General features: G+C 43.3%; 1 protein-coding gene across 9 annotated transcripts in view; it reads right to left on the bottom strand.

The window, feature by feature from the left end:
• syne2b (spectrin repeat containing, nuclear envelope 2b) overlaps window positions 1–19,203 on the bottom strand; it is a 132,190-nt gene that overhangs the window by 67,427 nt on the left and 45,560 nt on the right. For all 9 annotated transcript variants that reach the window (XM_045716643.1, XM_045716665.1, XM_045716655.1 and 6 more), the window contains 14 exons: window positions 17,175–17,334; window positions 15,210–15,365; window positions 14,900–15,040; window positions 14,606–14,782; window positions 14,228–14,365; window positions 13,857–14,042; window positions 10,687–10,800; window positions 10,322–10,474; window positions 10,083–10,223; window positions 9,780–9,917; window positions 5,979–6,071; window positions 5,634–5,738; window positions 3,904–4,566; window positions 2,408–2,599 (listed from right to left, as the gene is read on the bottom strand). In XM_045716643.1, the coding sequence (XP_045572599.1) occupies window positions 2,408–2,599; window positions 3,904–4,566; window positions 5,634–5,738; window positions 5,979–6,071; window positions 9,780–9,917; window positions 10,083–10,223; window positions 10,322–10,474; window positions 10,687–10,800; window positions 13,857–14,042; window positions 14,228–14,365; window positions 14,606–14,782; window positions 14,900–15,040; window positions 15,210–15,365; window positions 17,175–17,334 (2,557 nt within the window). The remainder of the gene's footprint in view (window positions 1–2,407; window positions 2,600–3,903; window positions 4,567–5,633; window positions 5,739–5,978; window positions 6,072–9,779; window positions 9,918–10,082; window positions 10,224–10,321; window positions 10,475–10,686; window positions 10,801–13,856; window positions 14,043–14,227; window positions 14,366–14,605; window positions 14,783–14,899; window positions 15,041–15,209; window positions 15,366–17,174; window positions 17,335–19,203) is intronic.

The following is a 19,203-nucleotide window of genomic DNA, read 5'->3' as shown; positions in this document are numbered from 1 at the left end:
AACCCTCCAGACGAGCTTCAATGCCATTCAACTCTCCTTCCGTGGTCTCCAACTGCTCCTAAACACAAGTAAAACTAAATGCATGCTCTTCAACCGATCGCTGCCTGCACCTGCCCGCCTGTCCAGCATCACTTCTCTGGACGGTTCTAACTTAGAATTTGTGGACAACTACAAATACCTAGGTGTCTGGTTAGACTGTAAACTCTCCTTCCAGACTCACACCAATCATCTCCAATCCAAAGTGAAATCTCGAATTGGCTTCCTATTTCGCAACAAAGCATCCTTCACTCATGCTGCCAAACATACCCTCGTAAAACTGACCATCCTACCAATCCTCGACTTCGGCGATGTCATTTACAAAATAGCTTCCAATACCCTACTCAACAAGCTGGATGCAGTCTATCACAGTGCCATCCGTTTTGTCACCAAAGCTCCATATACTACCCACCACTGCGACCTGTACGCTCTCGTTGGCTGGCCTTCGCTTCATAATCGTTGCCAAACACATTGGCTCCAGGTCATCTACAAGACCCTGCTAGGTAAAGTCCCCCCTTATCTCCGCTCACTGGTCACCATAGCAGCACCCACCTGTAGCACGCGCTCCAGCAGGTATATCTCTCTGGTCACCCCTAAAGCCAACTCCTCCTTTGGTCGTCTCTCCTTCCAGTTCTCTGCTGCCAATGACTGGAACGAACTACAAAAATCTCTGAAACTGGAAACACTTATCTCCCTCACTAGCTTTAAGCACCAGCTGTCAGAGCAGCTCACAGATCACTGCACCTGTACATAGCCCATCTATAATTTAGCCCAAACTACTACCTCTTCCCCTACTGTATTTATTTATTTTATTTATTTTGCTCCTTTGCACCATATTATTTATATTTTATCTCTGAACTTTCTTCAAACTACAAATCTACCATTCCAGTGTTTTTCTTGCTATACTTTATTTACTTTGCCACCATGGCATTTTTTTGCCTTTACCTCCCTTATCTCACATCATTTGCTCACATTGTATATAGTCTTATTTTTTTATTTATTTTTTATTTTTTCTACTGCATCATTGATTGTATGTTGTTTTACTACATGTGTAACTCTGTGTTTTTGTATGTTGTCGAACTGCTTTGCTTTATCTTGGCCAGGTCGCAATTGTAAATGAGAACTTGTTCTCAACTTGCCTACCTGGTTAAATAAAGGTGAAATAAAAAATAAATAAATAAATAAATAAGGCTCCATGTGAAAGGCGACCTGCTAGGGTTAGAGTCCATTTGGGATTGAGGTCGTGAAAAGGGCGGTTCCTGGAAAAAGGGTGTACAGGGTTCTCTGAAGATGTTGATCAATTTAAATATGAGGCTAGATCCAATCAGATGTTGTGTTTTTGTTTGCCTACAAAGCCTTCATTCAAATCTGTCGTGCTATAGGAATGTGTTTACCCTCTGAAACTTTAATGCTGGGATCAGATTACACGCCCAGAGAATCCAGGCTGGATAGTACCAGGTTCATTCTAGATTGAAATGGTGAGAGCTAAGAATATATTGTGAACACTGTTGATGTAAAAAAGTAAGAACATAATAGTCTATATTCCAGAACTGGCTGGTCCATTTGCCCACATCACCACAGAAATCATAACTAATGCTTCATTGCTGCATGTCTTTTGTTTAGCATGTCTAAGGTCATGCAAGGAATTGAGACTGTAAAACCATTAGCTAATTCAATTTCCAAATAGCCATTTGGAGTAATTCCCTGCTAATCAGGACAATTAGTGCACTTGACAAAAGCCTATCTAGTACAACTGATCTTTGCCATGTGGCGGCCAGCACCTTTAGGGAATACACTGCACCCAGAAGACAAATACCAGCAACACATTAGCTGGCCTTTACTGTTTGTTCAACCTTGCCTCATTTCAAACAGTAACCTATCTGCCTGTGAGACAGCAGCACTTTCTATCCAACAACTGCCGGTGTTTACTAAGACAGAATGAAGAAAACTAGCTCCCATCTGCAGCAGCTGCACAGCAGGAAAATGACTGTTGATGAACCCTGATCACTGGTGATTTAGAAAGGCTTTGAACTATGGACAAGGCAGGTCAATAAATAAGAGAGGTTATTAAGGAAATAAAAGTTCAACCTAATAGTCAAAGCAGACGATTGGCATGACATCAGAACAACTGACTGTGATGTACATCATTAATATGACGCCGCTATTTGTGGTTGTAAGTAGATACCGAATCACTCTTGTGCTAAAGAAAAGCAGGAGAAAACCGATAAGACGAATACACACAAGTTTATAATACTGAGGCGTCTCTTATATACTTGCTATGAACTACCATGCCTGGGGAAGTTCCTGGATAAAGCCCCACTCGGCAGGCCCTCCACAGAGCTGAACTTTGACACTCGTCTGCAGTTCTTACCTGGCACGTGAGGAGCTGCTGCTCCACACTGTCCTGCATGCTGGCAGTGGTGGCCCGCTCTAGCACTCCAAGGCTGTGCTGGGCTCTCTCCAGCCAAACCTCTAGCTGGGTGGCCCGTTCACTGTAGGCATTAAGCACCCCCAGAGTGGGGCAGGGCCCAGTCAAGGCTGGGGCTGGGAACACCCCTGGGGCCTGGGACACAGACACACAGCCACTGAGATTCCTCCTATACCAAGCACCTCCCCTCACAATCGGCTAGTAGGGACAGCAGATAGGAGGAGAGGGAGTGGATGACATTCTTAACTAATACTAGTATACACTGACAGTAACTGACAGGCACTGGCCGGTGTGTACTCAGGCTACAGCTGACTGTCCTGGGGATGTCGGCACTTAAAAATCTACTTCTCACACCATCCCATTCTCTTTCTTTTTCTCTCTTTTGGTCTCCCTCACTATTTCTCTCTCTCACTCGCTCGCTCTCTAATTCTCCCTCTCTCTTTCTTTTTCTCTGACTGTCGGCCTCTCTCTCTCTCGCTCTCTCTCTCTTTTTCTCTGTCTGTTGGGTCTCTCTCTCTTTCTTTCTTCTATCTGTCTGTCTCTTTCTCTGTCTCTCTCCCAGACTGCTTCTGCCTCTAGTTCTCTCTTTCTTTCACCCATGGCGCCCCACCCATCTGTGGCCAAAGCCACTTCCTGAAAGCGGTGGCAGGTAGGCTCAGAGGGAGCTCCGGTGACAGGGACTTGTTATCACACACCCAGTTAGAGGCCCCAGGCCATGAGGGCGGAGCTGAGACAGAGGAGGTGGGTCTACTGGCAGATCAGTCAGCTGAATCGGCAAACCTCTTTATTCGCTCCTTCAATCTTTTATCTTTCTCTGCTGTACTATCTGCTGTTCTGTTTCCTCTTTCTTCTGTTATGTCAGTTCTTTTAAATTTGTTCTCCCGTTTCTCTCCTGTCAGCACATATGCACATATAGATGTTTGAGGCACAGACAGTGTGAGAGAGTGAGAATAAGACCATGAGTCACTCAAGCCCTCTACACTGCTGTACATTACAGTCTTTACTTTACATCAAACGGATCACTCAACAGGGATTATTGAAATCTTTCACAAATGTGCGTCATTATGATAAGTATCAGCATCATTACTGTGTAAATACATTCCATTAATGTGACACTACAGTTGTGAACAGACCTGTGATCAAATACTCTTTGAAATATTTCAAATACTTTGAAGGTTTGCTTTATTTTGCCTGTAGTAACAGATGGGTGTGGTTTTGCAGTTTTGGGACCATTCTATTGATTCCATTAAGCAGACAAGCTCAATCAAGCACAGGTAAAGTGCTTGAAATGATTTCAAAAAGTATTTGAACCCAGGTCTTTGTGAAACATTGTTTAACCAGACCCACTCGTGTGTGCACTCGTAGACCACTGTGGTTGCATGGTTAGCAGGGGTTAGGACTGTTGGGCCTGTATCGTACTGGGACGTTTCAGTGCTTACCAGGGTTGCTGCTGGATGCACACCCTCCATGTCCTCTTCAGTGGGTTTGAGTGTGGTCTGAGGGACAGTGTGTGTGCTGACCACACCCAGGGTGGTGGTGGTGGTGGGGGGCCTGGTCTCCTCAGGTGCTGCTAGAGGGGTAGATGCCTCAACTTGCACAGGTGTCTGGTGTGTGAGATTAGAGGCTGTGTGTGTCTGTCCAGTGGATACAGTGAGTGCCATCTCTATAGGCTGGGATGGTGCCGTGAGCGACCCTGTCTGAGGTTCGCTTTTTTTCTTTCTGGGCATTGGCTGGGGCACTGTGGGCCTCTGCTCTGGAGCAACCAGAGCCTTCTCAGAGGATGGCTGAACCAGACAGGCCTGCCCTGCCTCAGATGACACCAGCCTACTATCCACCTTTGACAGCCTCCTCGTTGGTAAAAGGACTGGAGTTACTGTCTGGATGTATTTGGGGACACTTGTGTCCACTGCGACCTCAGTGAGTGTCTGTACATCCTCAGTGAGTGTCTGTACATCCTCAGTGAGTGTCTGTACATCCTCTGTGAGTGTATGTGCAGCAGGTGAGCCCCCTGGGTGTGTGTGTGTGTCTCTGATGTGTGTCTTCAGCCCCTCTGGGTGGCTGTCATCCCCCCTCCATGCAAGCCCCCTCTGTCCCATGAGCTCCTGACACAGAAAGAGAGAGACGGGGGGAGTAGATCATTTGGCTGGATTTATTTCTCTTTTCTTTAGTTTTGCCACATAAGAAGAAGCAGCTGTATTTGTTCACAAAGGAAAAATGAAAAAGAACATCCTATAGTACAGTACATGCAGAAGTATTAAGACTAAGTACTATATTAATATCAATTAAGTTCAATCAGTGCATTTTCATGGCCAACAGTCATCTTGGTAGTGTATACTTTACTATAAACGTATTTGATTGGGACTGTATCTAAAGTATAAATGGGAAAATCCTAATTCCAAGAATATAGTTTTCCACGCCGTCCTGCTTCCAGGCAGTGGTGGAATAGTGTGTAAACAGCATATTATGCAAAACGATCATAACTTATTGAAATACAATGCATATGTGTGTAAGCAAGCACACAAGAGTAATAAACTAAACAGATATGCATATTGCTTTGAGTCTAAAGGGTCAACAACGTCTAATAAATGTATATTATACATTATAAAACAGGATTCACAAATGTGGTTACCAGTACACGATTTTATGGAAAGTCCAAATAATTATCAATGTATCAATATCAAGTACGTTTTTTGATCATCAAACAACAAAAAAGGACCCATGCAGTACAATATAGTATCCTTTTTAAAAACGCACCCCACATCATCAAATCCTTTCTTTCCCTTCCAGTTAGAGGAATTGTTTTTGTTGTAAAAGAGGTGGTCTGCCAGCTATCAGTAACCAGGGATAAACCAGATTCACATGAGCCTGCTCCCTGATAGTTCACTGGATAGCATGCTTAGTTGTCATTTATCACGTAAACTTAGAAAACTAGAAAAATCGGAATACAAATTCCTGACAATGTGTTAACAGAATGTTCAGACTCATACTGCAACCTGTGAGAATCAAACTGCAGTCTGATAGAATATCTGGGATTCTTCCGCCATGTAAATGCACCGAACGTAGATAGAGAGGGAGTCTAAACAATGGGTTCTACTCCAGACTAGGTCTAGGACACAATACATTGGGACTTGGAGGATTTTGAGAGTTTAATGGATGGGGGTGTGTTTACCATGCTTTCAGACAGAGACTGTGTTCTGACTGTGCCCACAGGTTTTGATAAAGCTTCGGACACACTTGTTCCTGAGGCGACCGAGAGACCCACTACAGAGAGGTCCTGAAGAGACATGAGCAGTGTTACAACATGGACACACTACTCAGATTAAGCATCAGTCAATATTATGTTATCATCCATGACAAAACCATACACAGTCATTCATTAAGACACTAAAACAGTCCTGTTATATGTCATGTTATGTTCTACATGTTCTTTCATATGAGTGTTGTTATCCATGTTACATCATACAGTGCTGTTAGGTGCCATTGTCTGACTCCCATAGATGGACATCTCTGGTACCTGTTCAGTTGTGTCCTGACTCTGTTCCATGGCTGTGGTTCCCCCTTCTTCCTCAGCTGCAGCATGGCTCTCTTCTGCTGCAACCTCAGGGTCCTGACCAGAACAGCAACACAGTCGAGACAGTGAATAACAATCACAAACATGTTAATTAAATAATAGGCAACAACAAAAAACATCCTATACTATGAAACACCCTGGTTCTAAAATAAGGTGCAGATACATTAGTAAAAACAACAGTTTTAAAAACTTGTCATAGATGTTTTGGTAAATGTCATTGGCAAAGATTGCACCACATTGCCCCCTAGAGGTAATCAAACACATCGGCAGCAGTACCCTCAACATTCTGAGAAGTAAAGAGGAAGACTTGAGGGGACAGCATTAAATAACAATGACCCACCTGAAAACAAAATAGCAACATACAGAATTGAAAAAATTTAAATAGAGAAGATACTGATTTTATTGTCAAAGAAAAAAATATGTGGAAATAAACTGAACACAGACAAGCAAATTTCCAGAGTGTGTGAGACCAGCAAGGAGGAGGAGGAAGAGGAAACATGGGAACAGGATTATAGGGAAGCACGGTTGGATATAGTGCCTCCCAGTGCTGCAGTGAAACAGGGGGCAGAGTGACCCACGGGCATGTCAGAGGGTCCAGTAGGACACGGGTGATTTGGCAGCAGGCCTTCTCTTTACCTCTGGAGCTCTGCCCCAGACAGCCACCACAGAGAGCCTCCTCTCCCCTCCTCCTCTTTCTCCTACCCTCCCTCTTCCTCCTCCACAGGACATGACACGCCCCTGGACTCCTGCCACGCCAAGTCAAGGACACATACACACACACATACAAACAAGCTGAATGATGGGAACACATGCACGTTCCGGAATAGAAGCACACTCTAAAAGAGGGTATGACAAAGATAGATTGAGAATTAGAAAGAGCAATGCTCTTATTTGGTATACATTTAAATATAATGGGGTTAGTCATGCTTCAGTGTTGTGTGTTGCATTAGGCACATGGAGCATAGTCATGAATCGTTGGCTGCTGAGTTTTACAGAAGTGTAAACCCATACTAGAAACTGTAGGAATGGACACTGTCTTTGAGACTCACTCACTGTACTCACATCGGTGCCCTTATTGCAGGTCAGGGGTCATGTGTGGTGGGCTGGACGGGGTGTCATAGGCAGGGGGAGTCTCTATGTCTCATTCTTATACACAATCTATTCAGAAACTCCTATCCACCCTCTCCGAATATTAAGTAACTTCCCTGGAATCTAGGATATCCTCATCTCTATAACTTTTTGGAATTTACTGTATCTTGTGTTATATGACTAAATCTCAGATCACTTTAAATTGATGTCCCACTGCTTTCACAGGTTATAGGTTCACCCAATTTTAGAATATTTAGCTAATGTCAGTAAACTGAATGCATGGCAATATATACATGCAGTTAAAGAAGGAAGTTTACATACACCTTAGACAAATACATTTAAACTCAGTTTCACAATTCCTGACATTTAATCCTTGTAAATATTCCCTGTTTTAGGTCAGTTAGGATCACCACTTTATTTTAAGAATGTGAAATGTCAGAATAATAGTAGAGAGAATGATTTATTTCAGCATTTACTACTTTCATCACATTCCCAGTGGGTCAGAAGTTTACATACACTCAATTAGTATTTGGTAGCACTGCCTTTAAATTGTTTAACTTGGGTCAAACATTTTGGGTAGCCTTCCACAAGCTTCCCACAAGAAGTTGGGTGAATGTTGGCCCATTCCTCGTGACAGAGCTGGTGTAACTGAGTCAGGTTTGTATGCCTCCTGCTTGCACACGCCTTTTCAGTTCTGCCCACAAATTGTCTATGGATTGAGGTCAGGGCTTTGTGATGGCCACTCCAACCTTTACTTTGTTGTCCTTAAGCCATTTTGCCACAACTTTGGAAGTATGCTTGGGGTCATTGTCCATTTGGAAGACCCATTTGCGTCCAAGCTTTAACTTCTTGACTGATGTCTTGAGATGTTGCTTCAATATATCCACAATTTTCCTTCATGATGCCATCTATTATGTGAAGTGCAGCGGTCTCTCCTGCAGCAAAGCACCCCAACAACATGATGCTGCCACCCCCGAGCTTCACGGTTGGGATGGTGCTCTTCGGCTTGCAAGACCCCCTTTTTCTTCCAAACATAACAATGGTCATTATGGCCAAACAGTTCTATTTTTGTTTCATCAGACCAGAGGACATTTCTCCAAAAAGTACAATATTTGTCCCCATGTGCAGTTGCAAACCGTAGTCTGGCTTTTTTATGGCGGGTTTGGAGCAGTGGCTTCTTCCTTGCTGAGCGGCCTTTCAGGTTATGTCGATATAGGACTCGTTTTACTGTGGATATAGATACTTTTGTACCTGTTTCCTCTAGCATCTTCACAAGGTCCTTTGCTGTTGTTCTGGGATTGATTTGCACTTTTCGCACCAGAGTACGTTCATCTCTAGGAGTCTCCTTCCTGAGCGGTATGACGGCTGCGTGGTCCCATGGTGTTTATACTTGCGTACTATTGTTTGTACAGATTAACTTGGTACCTTCAGGCATTTGGAAATTGCTTCCAAGGATGAACCAGACTTGTGGAGGTCTACAATTTTTTTTCTGAGGTCTTGGCTGATTTCTTTTGATTTTCCCATGATGTCAAGCAAAGAGGCACTGAGTTTGAAGGTAGGCCTTGAAATACAACCACAGGTACACCTCCAATTGAGTCAAATTATGTCAATTAGCCTATCAGAAGCTTCTAAAGCCATGACATCATTTTCTGGAATTTTCCAAGCTGTTTAAAGGCACAGTCAACTTAGTGTATGTAAACTTCTCACCCTCTGGAATTGTGATACAGTGAATTATAAGTGAAATAATCTGTCTGTAAACAATTGTTGGAAATATTACTTGTGTCATGCACAAAGTACATGTCCTAACCGACTTGCCAAAACTATAGTTTGTTAGCAAGCAATTTGTGGAGTGGTTGAAAAAGTTTTATTGACTCCAACCTAAGTGTATGTAAACTTCCGACTTCAACTGTATATACTGTATGTTGACAATAGGCCCTTTAATGATGGGTTGTTTGATGCTTTAAGTCTGTCTCCTATTTTGAAACGTTTTTTTTCCTTTTGATAAACCTATATCCCCTATGTTATAAACATATATCCCCCAAACCCTATCCCCTACTAATGTTATATACATTATATATTATAATAAATTATTCATAATTTCTTAGGTGTTCGTTTTGTCTTTGAATATGGTATGTCCCTCCCCCTATGTAATCGTGAGGTCATCTTCTAAAAAGAAAGAATAGTAGAAAAACAAAGAGTTATGAAAAGCATGCAATGCTATTAGAAGACTGATGTCCTGCTTTATTAAGCACTACAAACTAACTAAGCACTAAGGCATTACAAATGTACCATTAAAAGCCACATGACATACTGAACATGACCTGCCTAACCCTGACCAGTGTCTGTGATGTTAGAACAAGTCATCTAGTCTCACATCTCATTTTTAGAATATAAATCAGATTACAGCTGACACAAAGTAGTGAGGTGAGACAGGTCAGAGGTAAGACGGGTGGCAGATGAGTGAGGGTGAGACAGCTGAGTGGGAGACAGCTGAGTGGGAGACAGCTGAGTGGGAGTAAGACTTCAAAGGCTTCTAAACTATAATAGACAGCACAGTCTATGGATGCGTGTAGTCAGACAGGTACAAGATACTACCAGGTAGACACATGCTAACAACATGTCAGACTGTCTACATATGGGTGACTTGGTTTTTACCCGACTCTTCTCCGTTCCCCAGCTGAGTCTCTGTTCAGGAGAAGACTCCTCCACGGTCATCAGTGAAGCTCCAGAACTATTCAGTGCGTCTTCCTCTACATGGACTATCTGGATCTGGCCCTGCTCCACTCCATTCTCCTGCAGAAACAGAATATCCTGGTCAGGTTCAATCAATCACATGTATTTATAAAGCCCTTTTTACATATCACAAAGTGCTTATACAGAAACCCAGCCTAAAACCTGAGGTTCACTATAGTGAGGAGGTGACCCATGCAGTGGTGTGGCTATAGGGAATGATCTCACCTCTGCTTCCTCAGTGGCTGGTAATGTTGAGCTGGGCACAGAAACATTCTCTGTGGAAGAGGTGGGTACAGTTGGGCTAGGTGCAGGGACCTTCACTAAAGTGAGTGTCTGTTTCTTCACTATGAACTCCCCTGGAACCATCTGGAAATAAAGGAAAATAAAGGAAAACATTAATTCTGAGTGTACATTTGAGAAAGTGTGTTTGTGTGTAGTGAGGAGTCATCCATTTGCCCAGCCACCTTCTCCAGCTCCTCTAGCTGCTGTTGGAGCTGGTCCACTCTCCGAAAGACAGTGAGGGTCTCCTCAGCCTTCTCTGGCAGACACAGGCCTGGCTTACAGCTCTGGATCTCTGCTATGGTCGTCCGCATTGACTGGATCCTGTCCACACACACCTGTAGAAGGATATACACAGTGACTCACTCTGGGTTACAGGAGTGAGACCAGGGCCTGTATTCACAAAGCATCTCAGAGTAGGATTGCCAATCTAGAATCAGGTTTCCCATTTGTTATTCATTATGATCTGAAAGGCAAACCTAATCCTAGATCAGCACTCCTTCTCTGTCCCAGGGCTAAACGTGCCAGATACTCCATTCTCCCAGCTCACCTTCAGGCTCTCCTCTCTGGGGCTGGGAAGAGTGTCAGGGGACGATAACAACGTCCTGATCTCAGTGACGTCCTTCTCCATCGTCTTCACCTCTGTCTCTATAGCTTCCACCTCCTACACAATCAGAGAAGAACATTGAGCCATGCAGAGAGAGAAAGCGAGACAGAGTCTCTCAGAGCATTCACAGTCAGTCCACACCCCTATCAGATCACAGCAAAATCACAGTTTACTTGAACAAAGCAATACTCAATCATGAGGCATCAAAGCCAAAGGAACTGAATAATATTAAGAAATGCTATAGATGGAAGGAAATAGTGTGGAAACCTACCCCCAAAAATTAGGCAACAACAAATTCAATCCCTTTTAGACAACTTCCTGGACAAAATGTAATAGTGAAGGTGTAAACTTGGCAGTAGAAAACCTAAACAGTATATTTGACCTCTCAGCTTCCCTAGCACATAAAAAAAAAGTAAAACAGAAAACCAAAGAAAATTAACAACAATGACAAATGGTTTGATGAAGAATGCAAAAACCTAAGAAATAAATTGAGAAACCTGTCCAACCAAAAGCATAGAGACCCAGAAAACCTGAGTCTACACATTCACTATGGTGAATCACTAAAACAATACAGAAATACACTACGGAAAAAGAAGGAACAGCACGTCAGAAATCAGATCAATGTAATTGAATAATCCATAGACTCTAACCACTTCTGGGAAAATTGGAAAACACTAAACAAACAACATGAAGAGTTATCTATCCAAAACTGAGATTTATGGGTAAACCACTTCTTCAATCTTTTTGGCCCTATAACAAAGAACAAACAGCAAAAACATATACATGATCAAATACAAATCTTAGAATCAACTATTAAAGACTACCAGAACCCACTGGATTCTCCAATTACATTGAATGAACTACAGGACAAAATACAAACCCTCCAACCCAAAATGGCCTGTGGTGTTGATGGTATCCTCAATGAAATGTTAAAATATAAAGACCACAAATTCCAATTGGCTATACTTAAACTTTTTAACATCATCTTTAGTTCTGGCATCTTCCCCAATATTTGGTACCAAGGACTGATCACCCCAATCCACAAAAGTGAAGACAAATTTGACCCCAATAACTACCTTGGGATATGCGTCAACAGCAACCTTTGGAAAATCCTGTGCATTATCATTAACAGCAGACTCGTACATTTCCTCAGTGAAAACAATGTACTGAGCAAATGCCAAATTTGCGTTTGACCAAATTACCATACGAAAGACCACGTATTCACCCTGCACACCCTAATTGACAAACAAACAAACCAAAACAAGGCAGTCTTCTCATGCCTTGTTGATTTCAAAAAAGCTTTTGACTCAATTTGGCATGAGAGTCTGCTATACAAATTGATGGAAAGTGGTGTTGGGGGAAAAACATACAATATTATAAAATCCATGTAGAAGATGCCAGAGCTAAGTGTGAGGTTATAATTAGCAAAAAACACACATATTTCTTTTCACAGGGCAGTGGGTTGAGACAGGGATGCAGCTTAAGCCCCACCCTCTTCAACATACATATCAACGAATTGGCGACGGCACTAGATCAGTCTGCAGCACCCGGCCTCACCCTACTAGAATCTGAAGTCAAACGTCTACTGATGATCTGGCGGTTCTGTCCCCAACCAAGGAGGGCCTATAGCAGCACCTAGATCTTCTGCACAGATTCTGTCAGACCTGGGCCCTGTCAGTAAATCTCAGTAAGACAAAAATAACAGTGTTCCAAAAAAGGTCCAGTTGCCAGGACCACAAATACAAATTCCATCTAGACACCGTTGCCCTAGAACACACAAAAAACTATACATCCCTCGGCCTAAACATCAACGCCACAACTTCTACAAAGTTGTGAACGATCTAAGAGACAAGGCAAGAAGGGCCTTCTATGCCATCAAAAGGAACATACAATTCAACATACCAATTATGATCTGGCTAAAAATACTTCAATCAGTTATAGAACCCCTTGCCCTTTATGGTTGTGAGGTCTGGGGTCCACTCACCAACCAAGAATTGACAAAATGCAGAATTCTGCAAAAATATCCTCTGGGTACAACATAAAACACAGAATAATGCATGCAGAGCAGAATTAGGCCAATACCCACTAATTATCAAAATCCAGAAGAGAGCCGTTAAATTCTACAACCACCTAAATGGAAGCGATTCCCAAACCTTCCATAACAAACCCATCACCTACAGAGAGAGATGAACTTGGAGAAGAGCCCCCTAAGCAAGCTGGTCCTGGGGCTCTGTTCACAAACACAAACAGACCTCAGAGACCCAGGACAGCAACACAATTAGACCAAATCATTACTTGACACATTGGAAAGAATTAACAAAAAAAACAGCAAACTAGAATGCTATTTGGCCCTAAACAGAGAGTACACAGTGGCAGAATACCTGACCACTGTGACTGACCCAAACTTAAGGAAAGCATTGACTGTGTACAGACTCAGTGAGCATAGCCTTGCTATTGAGTAAGGCCGCCGTAGACAGACCTGGCTCTCAAGAGAAGACAGGCTATGTGCACACTGCCTACAAAATGTGGTGGAAACTGAGCTGCATTTTTAACCTCATGCAAAATGTATGACCATATCAGAGACACATATTTCCCTCAGATTACACAGACCCATAAAGAATTCGAAAACAAATCCAATTTTCATAAACTCCCATATCTATTGGGTGAAATACCACAGTGTGTCATCACAGCACCAATTTTGATAAACTCCCATATCTACTGGGTGAAATACCACAGCAAGGTCAGCAAGATTTGTGACCTGTTGCCACAAGAAAATGGCAACCAGTGAAGAACAAACACCATTGTAAATACAACCCATAATTATGTTTATTTATTTTCCCTTTTGTACTTTAACTATTTGCACATAATATGACATTTGAAATGTCTTTATTCTTTTGGAACTTTTGTGAGTGTAATGTTCACTGTTAATTTTTATTGTTTATTTCACTTTTGTTTATTATCTACTTCACTTGATTTGGCAATGTTAACATATGTTTTCCATGCCAATAAAGCCCTTAAATTGAATTGAAATTGAATTGAGAGAGCGAGAGAGAGCAAGAGAGAGAAAGAAAGAGGAGAAATTAGGAAAAGTGGAGAAAGAAAGGTGGACTCACGGCGGCGGCATGGTCTAGCTGGGAGAGCGGAGCCACAAAGCCCTGCTGCACAGCGGCCACATGGCGGTCAGCCTCGGCCAGCTGCTCCTGCTGCGCTGTGATGTCACACACCAGGGAGATCTCCTTCAGCACGGACACAAAGCCCTGCAGAGTGATGCGGATCTGCTGCGAGTCATCCAGCACCATCTACAACACAGAAGGATAGAGATCAGTAACATCTACAGGAGACCATATGATTATTCTGATAATATAGACTAACCTTAACATTTGTTATGCGGTGATGAATCAAATTGTGTTGTGCACTTCATTGTAGTACATTTGAGTTGGGTGAATGTAGGAAAAGTTTTGGGTAAGAGTTGTGCTGCACTGACCTGTAGTGCATGGACATAGCTGGCCAAATCTTTGGCTGTAGTGTAGGTACAGGGAGCAGTGAGCCAGGACTGAGCCTCAGTTAGCCAACTGTTGGAACTGTTGATCATCTCATCATGCTCCTGTAACCATGTGCTGATCTGCAACCAACACAAACATATAGTCAGTATTAAATCAGCTACAAAATCATATAGAAAAATCATAACATCAGACATGCTATGATATCATCATCCACAAATAAAAGTCAACCCTGACGTCATCAAATTAAAATATGATCTATCTATCACACACTATTAAACACAGGGGCTAACACTACCCAAGGGGTTAACTGAACATGTGTCAGAGTAACCAGGGGGGTTCTGGGAGTTGTAGTTCCTCACCTTGCTGAGGAAGGCAGTCCTCTGCTCTGCCTGCTTGGCCATGTGTGAGTGGAGCAGCTGGGCCTCCGTCAGGCTCTCTGTGAGGACCTGGGCCTCCTCAGCCTGCTCCAGATCCTGCACCTCCACCTCCAACGCTGCCACACGGGAGTGCCACATGTCCAGCTCGTCCCACACACGCTACACACACACACACACACGATCAAATGTGATAACACAGTCTCTTTCTGCTATGTACATCAGCCTGGTAAACTCTGATCCTAGATCAGTTCTCATATCTGCTATCTTAGCACTCACCTTCTGTGTGCTTTCTGCCTCTGATAGAGAGGGGCTTCTCTGCTGCAATTTATCCTGCACTGATCCCAGACCAGCCTTGATCTCAGACACCTTGGCTCCCAGTCTGTGCAGGGGACCGCTCTTCTCCATTACATCCCCTACCTGGGGGGCAGTAAGACAGTCAGACACAAGTCGTGGAAATACATGTAGCTTGTTCTTGACATTAACAGAAAATGCAATATACCAATATACAAATGAGGTCCTTACAAATAGACACATTACAATGCTACAAGCACAGGTAAAGGTTTCCTCAAGGTTTCAGCTACTTTACCTTCTCCTCTACTTCCTGCAGTGAGTGTGTAACTTCCTGTAGCGGTCCCTCTATCTCCACGGGAACCAGGGTGTACATGTCCGAGTACTTCATCCTCAGACCCTCCATGATGCGCTGCAGCACGGCCTTCTGGGTACACAGCTGGGTGTGAACCTCCTGAGGAGAGACAGAGAGGGAGGGAAAGAGAGAGAAAGATGGAGAGAGAATAAGAGAGAGAGAAAGCAAGAGATTGAAAGAGAGATGAGAAAAAACAAAGTTCAGCGAGCCTCATTCTACAGCACAGGAGGTTGGTGGCACCTTAATTGGGGAGGATCCGGCTCGTGGTAATGGCTGAAGTAGAATAGGTGGAATGGAATCAAATACACCAAACACATGGCTTTCCATGTGTTTGATGCCATTCCATTCGCTGCGTTCCAGCCATTATTATGAGCCGTCCTCCCCTCAACAGCCCCCACTGTTCTACAGCCTATACCCTCTCTCTGCCATCATTATGTCTCCAAGGTCACAAACACACTAATACACATTCATAGATTAATTCACATCCTCCATAGGGTCCAGCTCTTACCAGACAGAATGTACAGCCGAGTATGTCGCACCTCTCTCTCTCTCCTGGGCTGGTTTAACTAGCTCAGAAAGGCTTTCTTTTTAAGTCTTTCATTCCTGAAGCTACTCAACATGAACCTTCTTCACCTCCCACCTAGCAGCACACAGCTAATGAGCGGCTATTCACAGTCCTAGTCCACAGACTGAACATGAAAATCAAACGACGATAGGAAAAACACGACCAGTGATGCAGATGAAATACAGCACAACCTGGCTCTGAGACAGGGACCAGGGCAATGCCACATAGGCAGGTGCATGTGTGAGTGTGTGTGTGTGTCAGGGAGGTGACATCAGTGCTGGTCTGAGACTGGGACAGATGCACCAAGAGGATCCACTTACAAGGTGGAACAAAAAGAGGCAGGTATGGGGGGGCTTTAGAGCCCTTTCATAGACCCTCTCTGAGTAGAGGGGGGTGGGGAGACATAGAGAAAATGTTGGACAAGACTCAGGTCTTTAGACAACACTAACACTGGTCCCCTCTCATCCACTGAGTACCAAGACAAAGCTTGATAAAACCAAGCTAGCTAAAGGGATGAGGGCCCAGCCAACGGTTAAATTCAAATGTGGCACTTTTTTGGGGCACTCTTTCACTGAGCTAACAGTCTCACTGAAGACCTTCATTACAACGACCTTTCAGCAGTGAAACTCAAAACCATCAGCCACATACAGTTCATGGTGGAATGATAGAGTAGGGAAATACATAGTACAGTCACAACGACACTTTCCACTTCATTCAACTTGAGCTTCAAATCATTCATTCTATGAATTTCAAATTAGATAAAAATGTGAACAGTGCAATTTGGAGGAGATATTGTCTTTGTCATTTTTGTTTGCAGAGTACAGACACAGCATTGTGTTGTGGGTACAGGGATGGGAAATACCTACTCATTAGAAGCCCATTACGCATGCATCACTGTTCAGAGGGGAGGGGGTTGTTCAAATCTCAACTATGCACTTATCCCTATGAAATATAGTAGCCTTCACAGTAGGCTATGCTATAATTTGTCAAGAACACAGAAACAACTAAAACCACCTCAATAAGCAACACACTAAATATGAAAAAATATATGGACAATTCCATAAAATACAGTAAATGACTGAAAATGACAAGTAAACAGTATTTTGTCATTAATTCTACTAATTGTAGTCAACCATATGCTTCAATAGGTGGATGATAATAGCAAAGACCCCAAATGCCATGCTTCAACTGTGGAACCTTTCAATCTGGCTGTCTTAACTCCTGTCTTAACTCCTGCATGCTGCTGAGAATATTTGCTAAATTACTACACTCTGGGTGTATGGGTACATTGTGATGTCCACACTGTGTGATGTTAAGGGGTTGTGAGACAGAGGCTTACCCACCTGTAGCTTATGTGTGCTGGGACACTGCTCCAGCTGTGAGAGGCGGTCTTCTGCAGCCACCAGCCATGCCTTCACCCCACTCAGCTCCTCCCTCACCTTGTCCCTCTCCTCCACCTCCGTCCGCACCACACACCGCCCCAGCATGCTCTTCTCCTTCAGACTGTAGACACAAACAGACAGGCAGGTCTATAGTGCACCAAACAGCTGGCTAAAGTCTTAGTTACAGTGCCTTCGGAAAGTATTCAGACCCCTTGACTTTCTCTACATTTTGTTATGATACAGCCTTTTCCTAAATTGATTTAAAAAAAATCCTCAGCAGTCTACACACAGTACCCCATAATGACAAAGTGAAAACAGGTTTTAGACATTTTTGAAAATGTATTAAAAATAAAAAACTGAAATACCTTATTTACACGTATTCAAACCCTTTGCTATGAGACTCGAAATTGAGCTCAGGTGCATCCTGTTTCCATTGATCATCCTTGAGATGTTTCTACAACTTAATTGGAGTCCACCTGTGGTAAATTCAATTAATTGCACATGATTTGGAAAGGCACAACCTGTCTATATGAGGTCCCACAGTTGACAGTGCATGTCAGAGCAAAAACCAAGCCATGAGGTCGAAGGAATTGTCCGTAGAGCTCCGAGACAGGATTGTGCCGAGGCACAGATCTGGGGAAGGGTACCAACAAATGTCTGCAGCATTGAAGGTCCCCAAGAACACAGTGGCCTCCATCATTCTTAAATGGAAGAATTTTGGAACCACCAAGTCTCTTCCTAGAGCTGGCCACCCGGCCAAACTGAGCAAACGGGGGAGAAAGGCCTTGGTCAGGAAGGTGACTCTGACAGAGATCTAGAGTTCCTCTGTGGAGATGGGAGAACCTTCCAGAAGGACAACCATCTCTGCAGCACTCCACCTTTACGGTAGAGTGGCCAGACGGAAGCCACTCCTCAGTAAAAGGCACATGGCAGCCTGCTTGGAGTTTCCCAAAATGCATCTAAAACAAGATTCTCTGGAATGATGAAACCAAGATTGAACTCTTTGGCCTGAATGCCAAGCATCACGTCTGGAGGAAACCTGGCACCATCCCTACGGTGAAGCATGGTGGCAGCAGCATCATGCTGTGGGGATGTTTTTCAGCTGAAGGGACTGGGAGACTAGTCAGGATCGAGGCAAAGATGAACGGTGTAAAGTACAGAGAGATCCTTGATGAAAATCTGCTCCAGAGCACTCAGGACCTCAGGCTTGGGCGAATGTTCACCTTCCAACAGGACAACGACCCTAAGCACACAACCAAGATGACGCAGGAGTGGCTTCGGGACAAGTCTCTGAATGTCCTTGAGTGTTCCAGTCAGAGCCCGGACTTTAACCCAATCAAACATCTCTGGAGAGACCTGAAAATAGCTGTGCAGCAATGCTCCCCATCCAAACTGACAGAGCTTGAGAGCATCTGCAGAGAAGAATGGGAGAAACTCCCCAAGTAGAGGTGTGCCAAGAAGACTCAGTGCTGTAATCGTTGCCAAAGGTGCTTCAACAAAGTACTGAGTAAAGGGTCTGAATATTTACAGTACTGTATGTAAATGTATTATTTCATTTTTCTAAAAACCTGTTTTTGCTTTGTCATTATGGGGTATTGTGTGTAGATTGATGAGGAAAAAAAACAATTTAATCAATTTTAGAATAAGGCTGTAGCGTAACAAATTTTTGAAAAAGTCAAGGGATCTGAAAACTTTTCGAAAGCTCTGTATATCACTGTGAATCAAAAACAGCTAGCATGGTACATAACCAATATAACACATAGTCCATTTAAAAAACTCTAGTCTCTTACCTTGACTTCATAAGGCAAAGAGTTTCCTTTGGGAACTAAAGCTGACACTAAAATCAGGATGCAGAGCATCATCTCAATTCAGGTATTTCAGTATTTCACAACCTCTGCGTCTGTGATCTACACGGTAAGCATGTGTGTGTATGCTGTGGATGACTGAGTGGGTATGAGTGTGCATCTTTCTGCGCTTGTTGCCCTGAGTG

The sequence above is a fragment of the Salmo salar genome, chromosome ssa01 (assembly GCF_905237065.1).
Source record: "Salmo salar chromosome ssa01, Ssal_v3.1, whole genome shotgun sequence".
Taxonomy (NCBI): Eukaryota; Metazoa; Chordata; class Actinopteri; order Salmoniformes; family Salmonidae; genus Salmo; species Salmo salar.
Note: the sequence above shows the minus strand (reverse complement) of the source record. Positions and strands in the feature narration are given on the sequence as shown.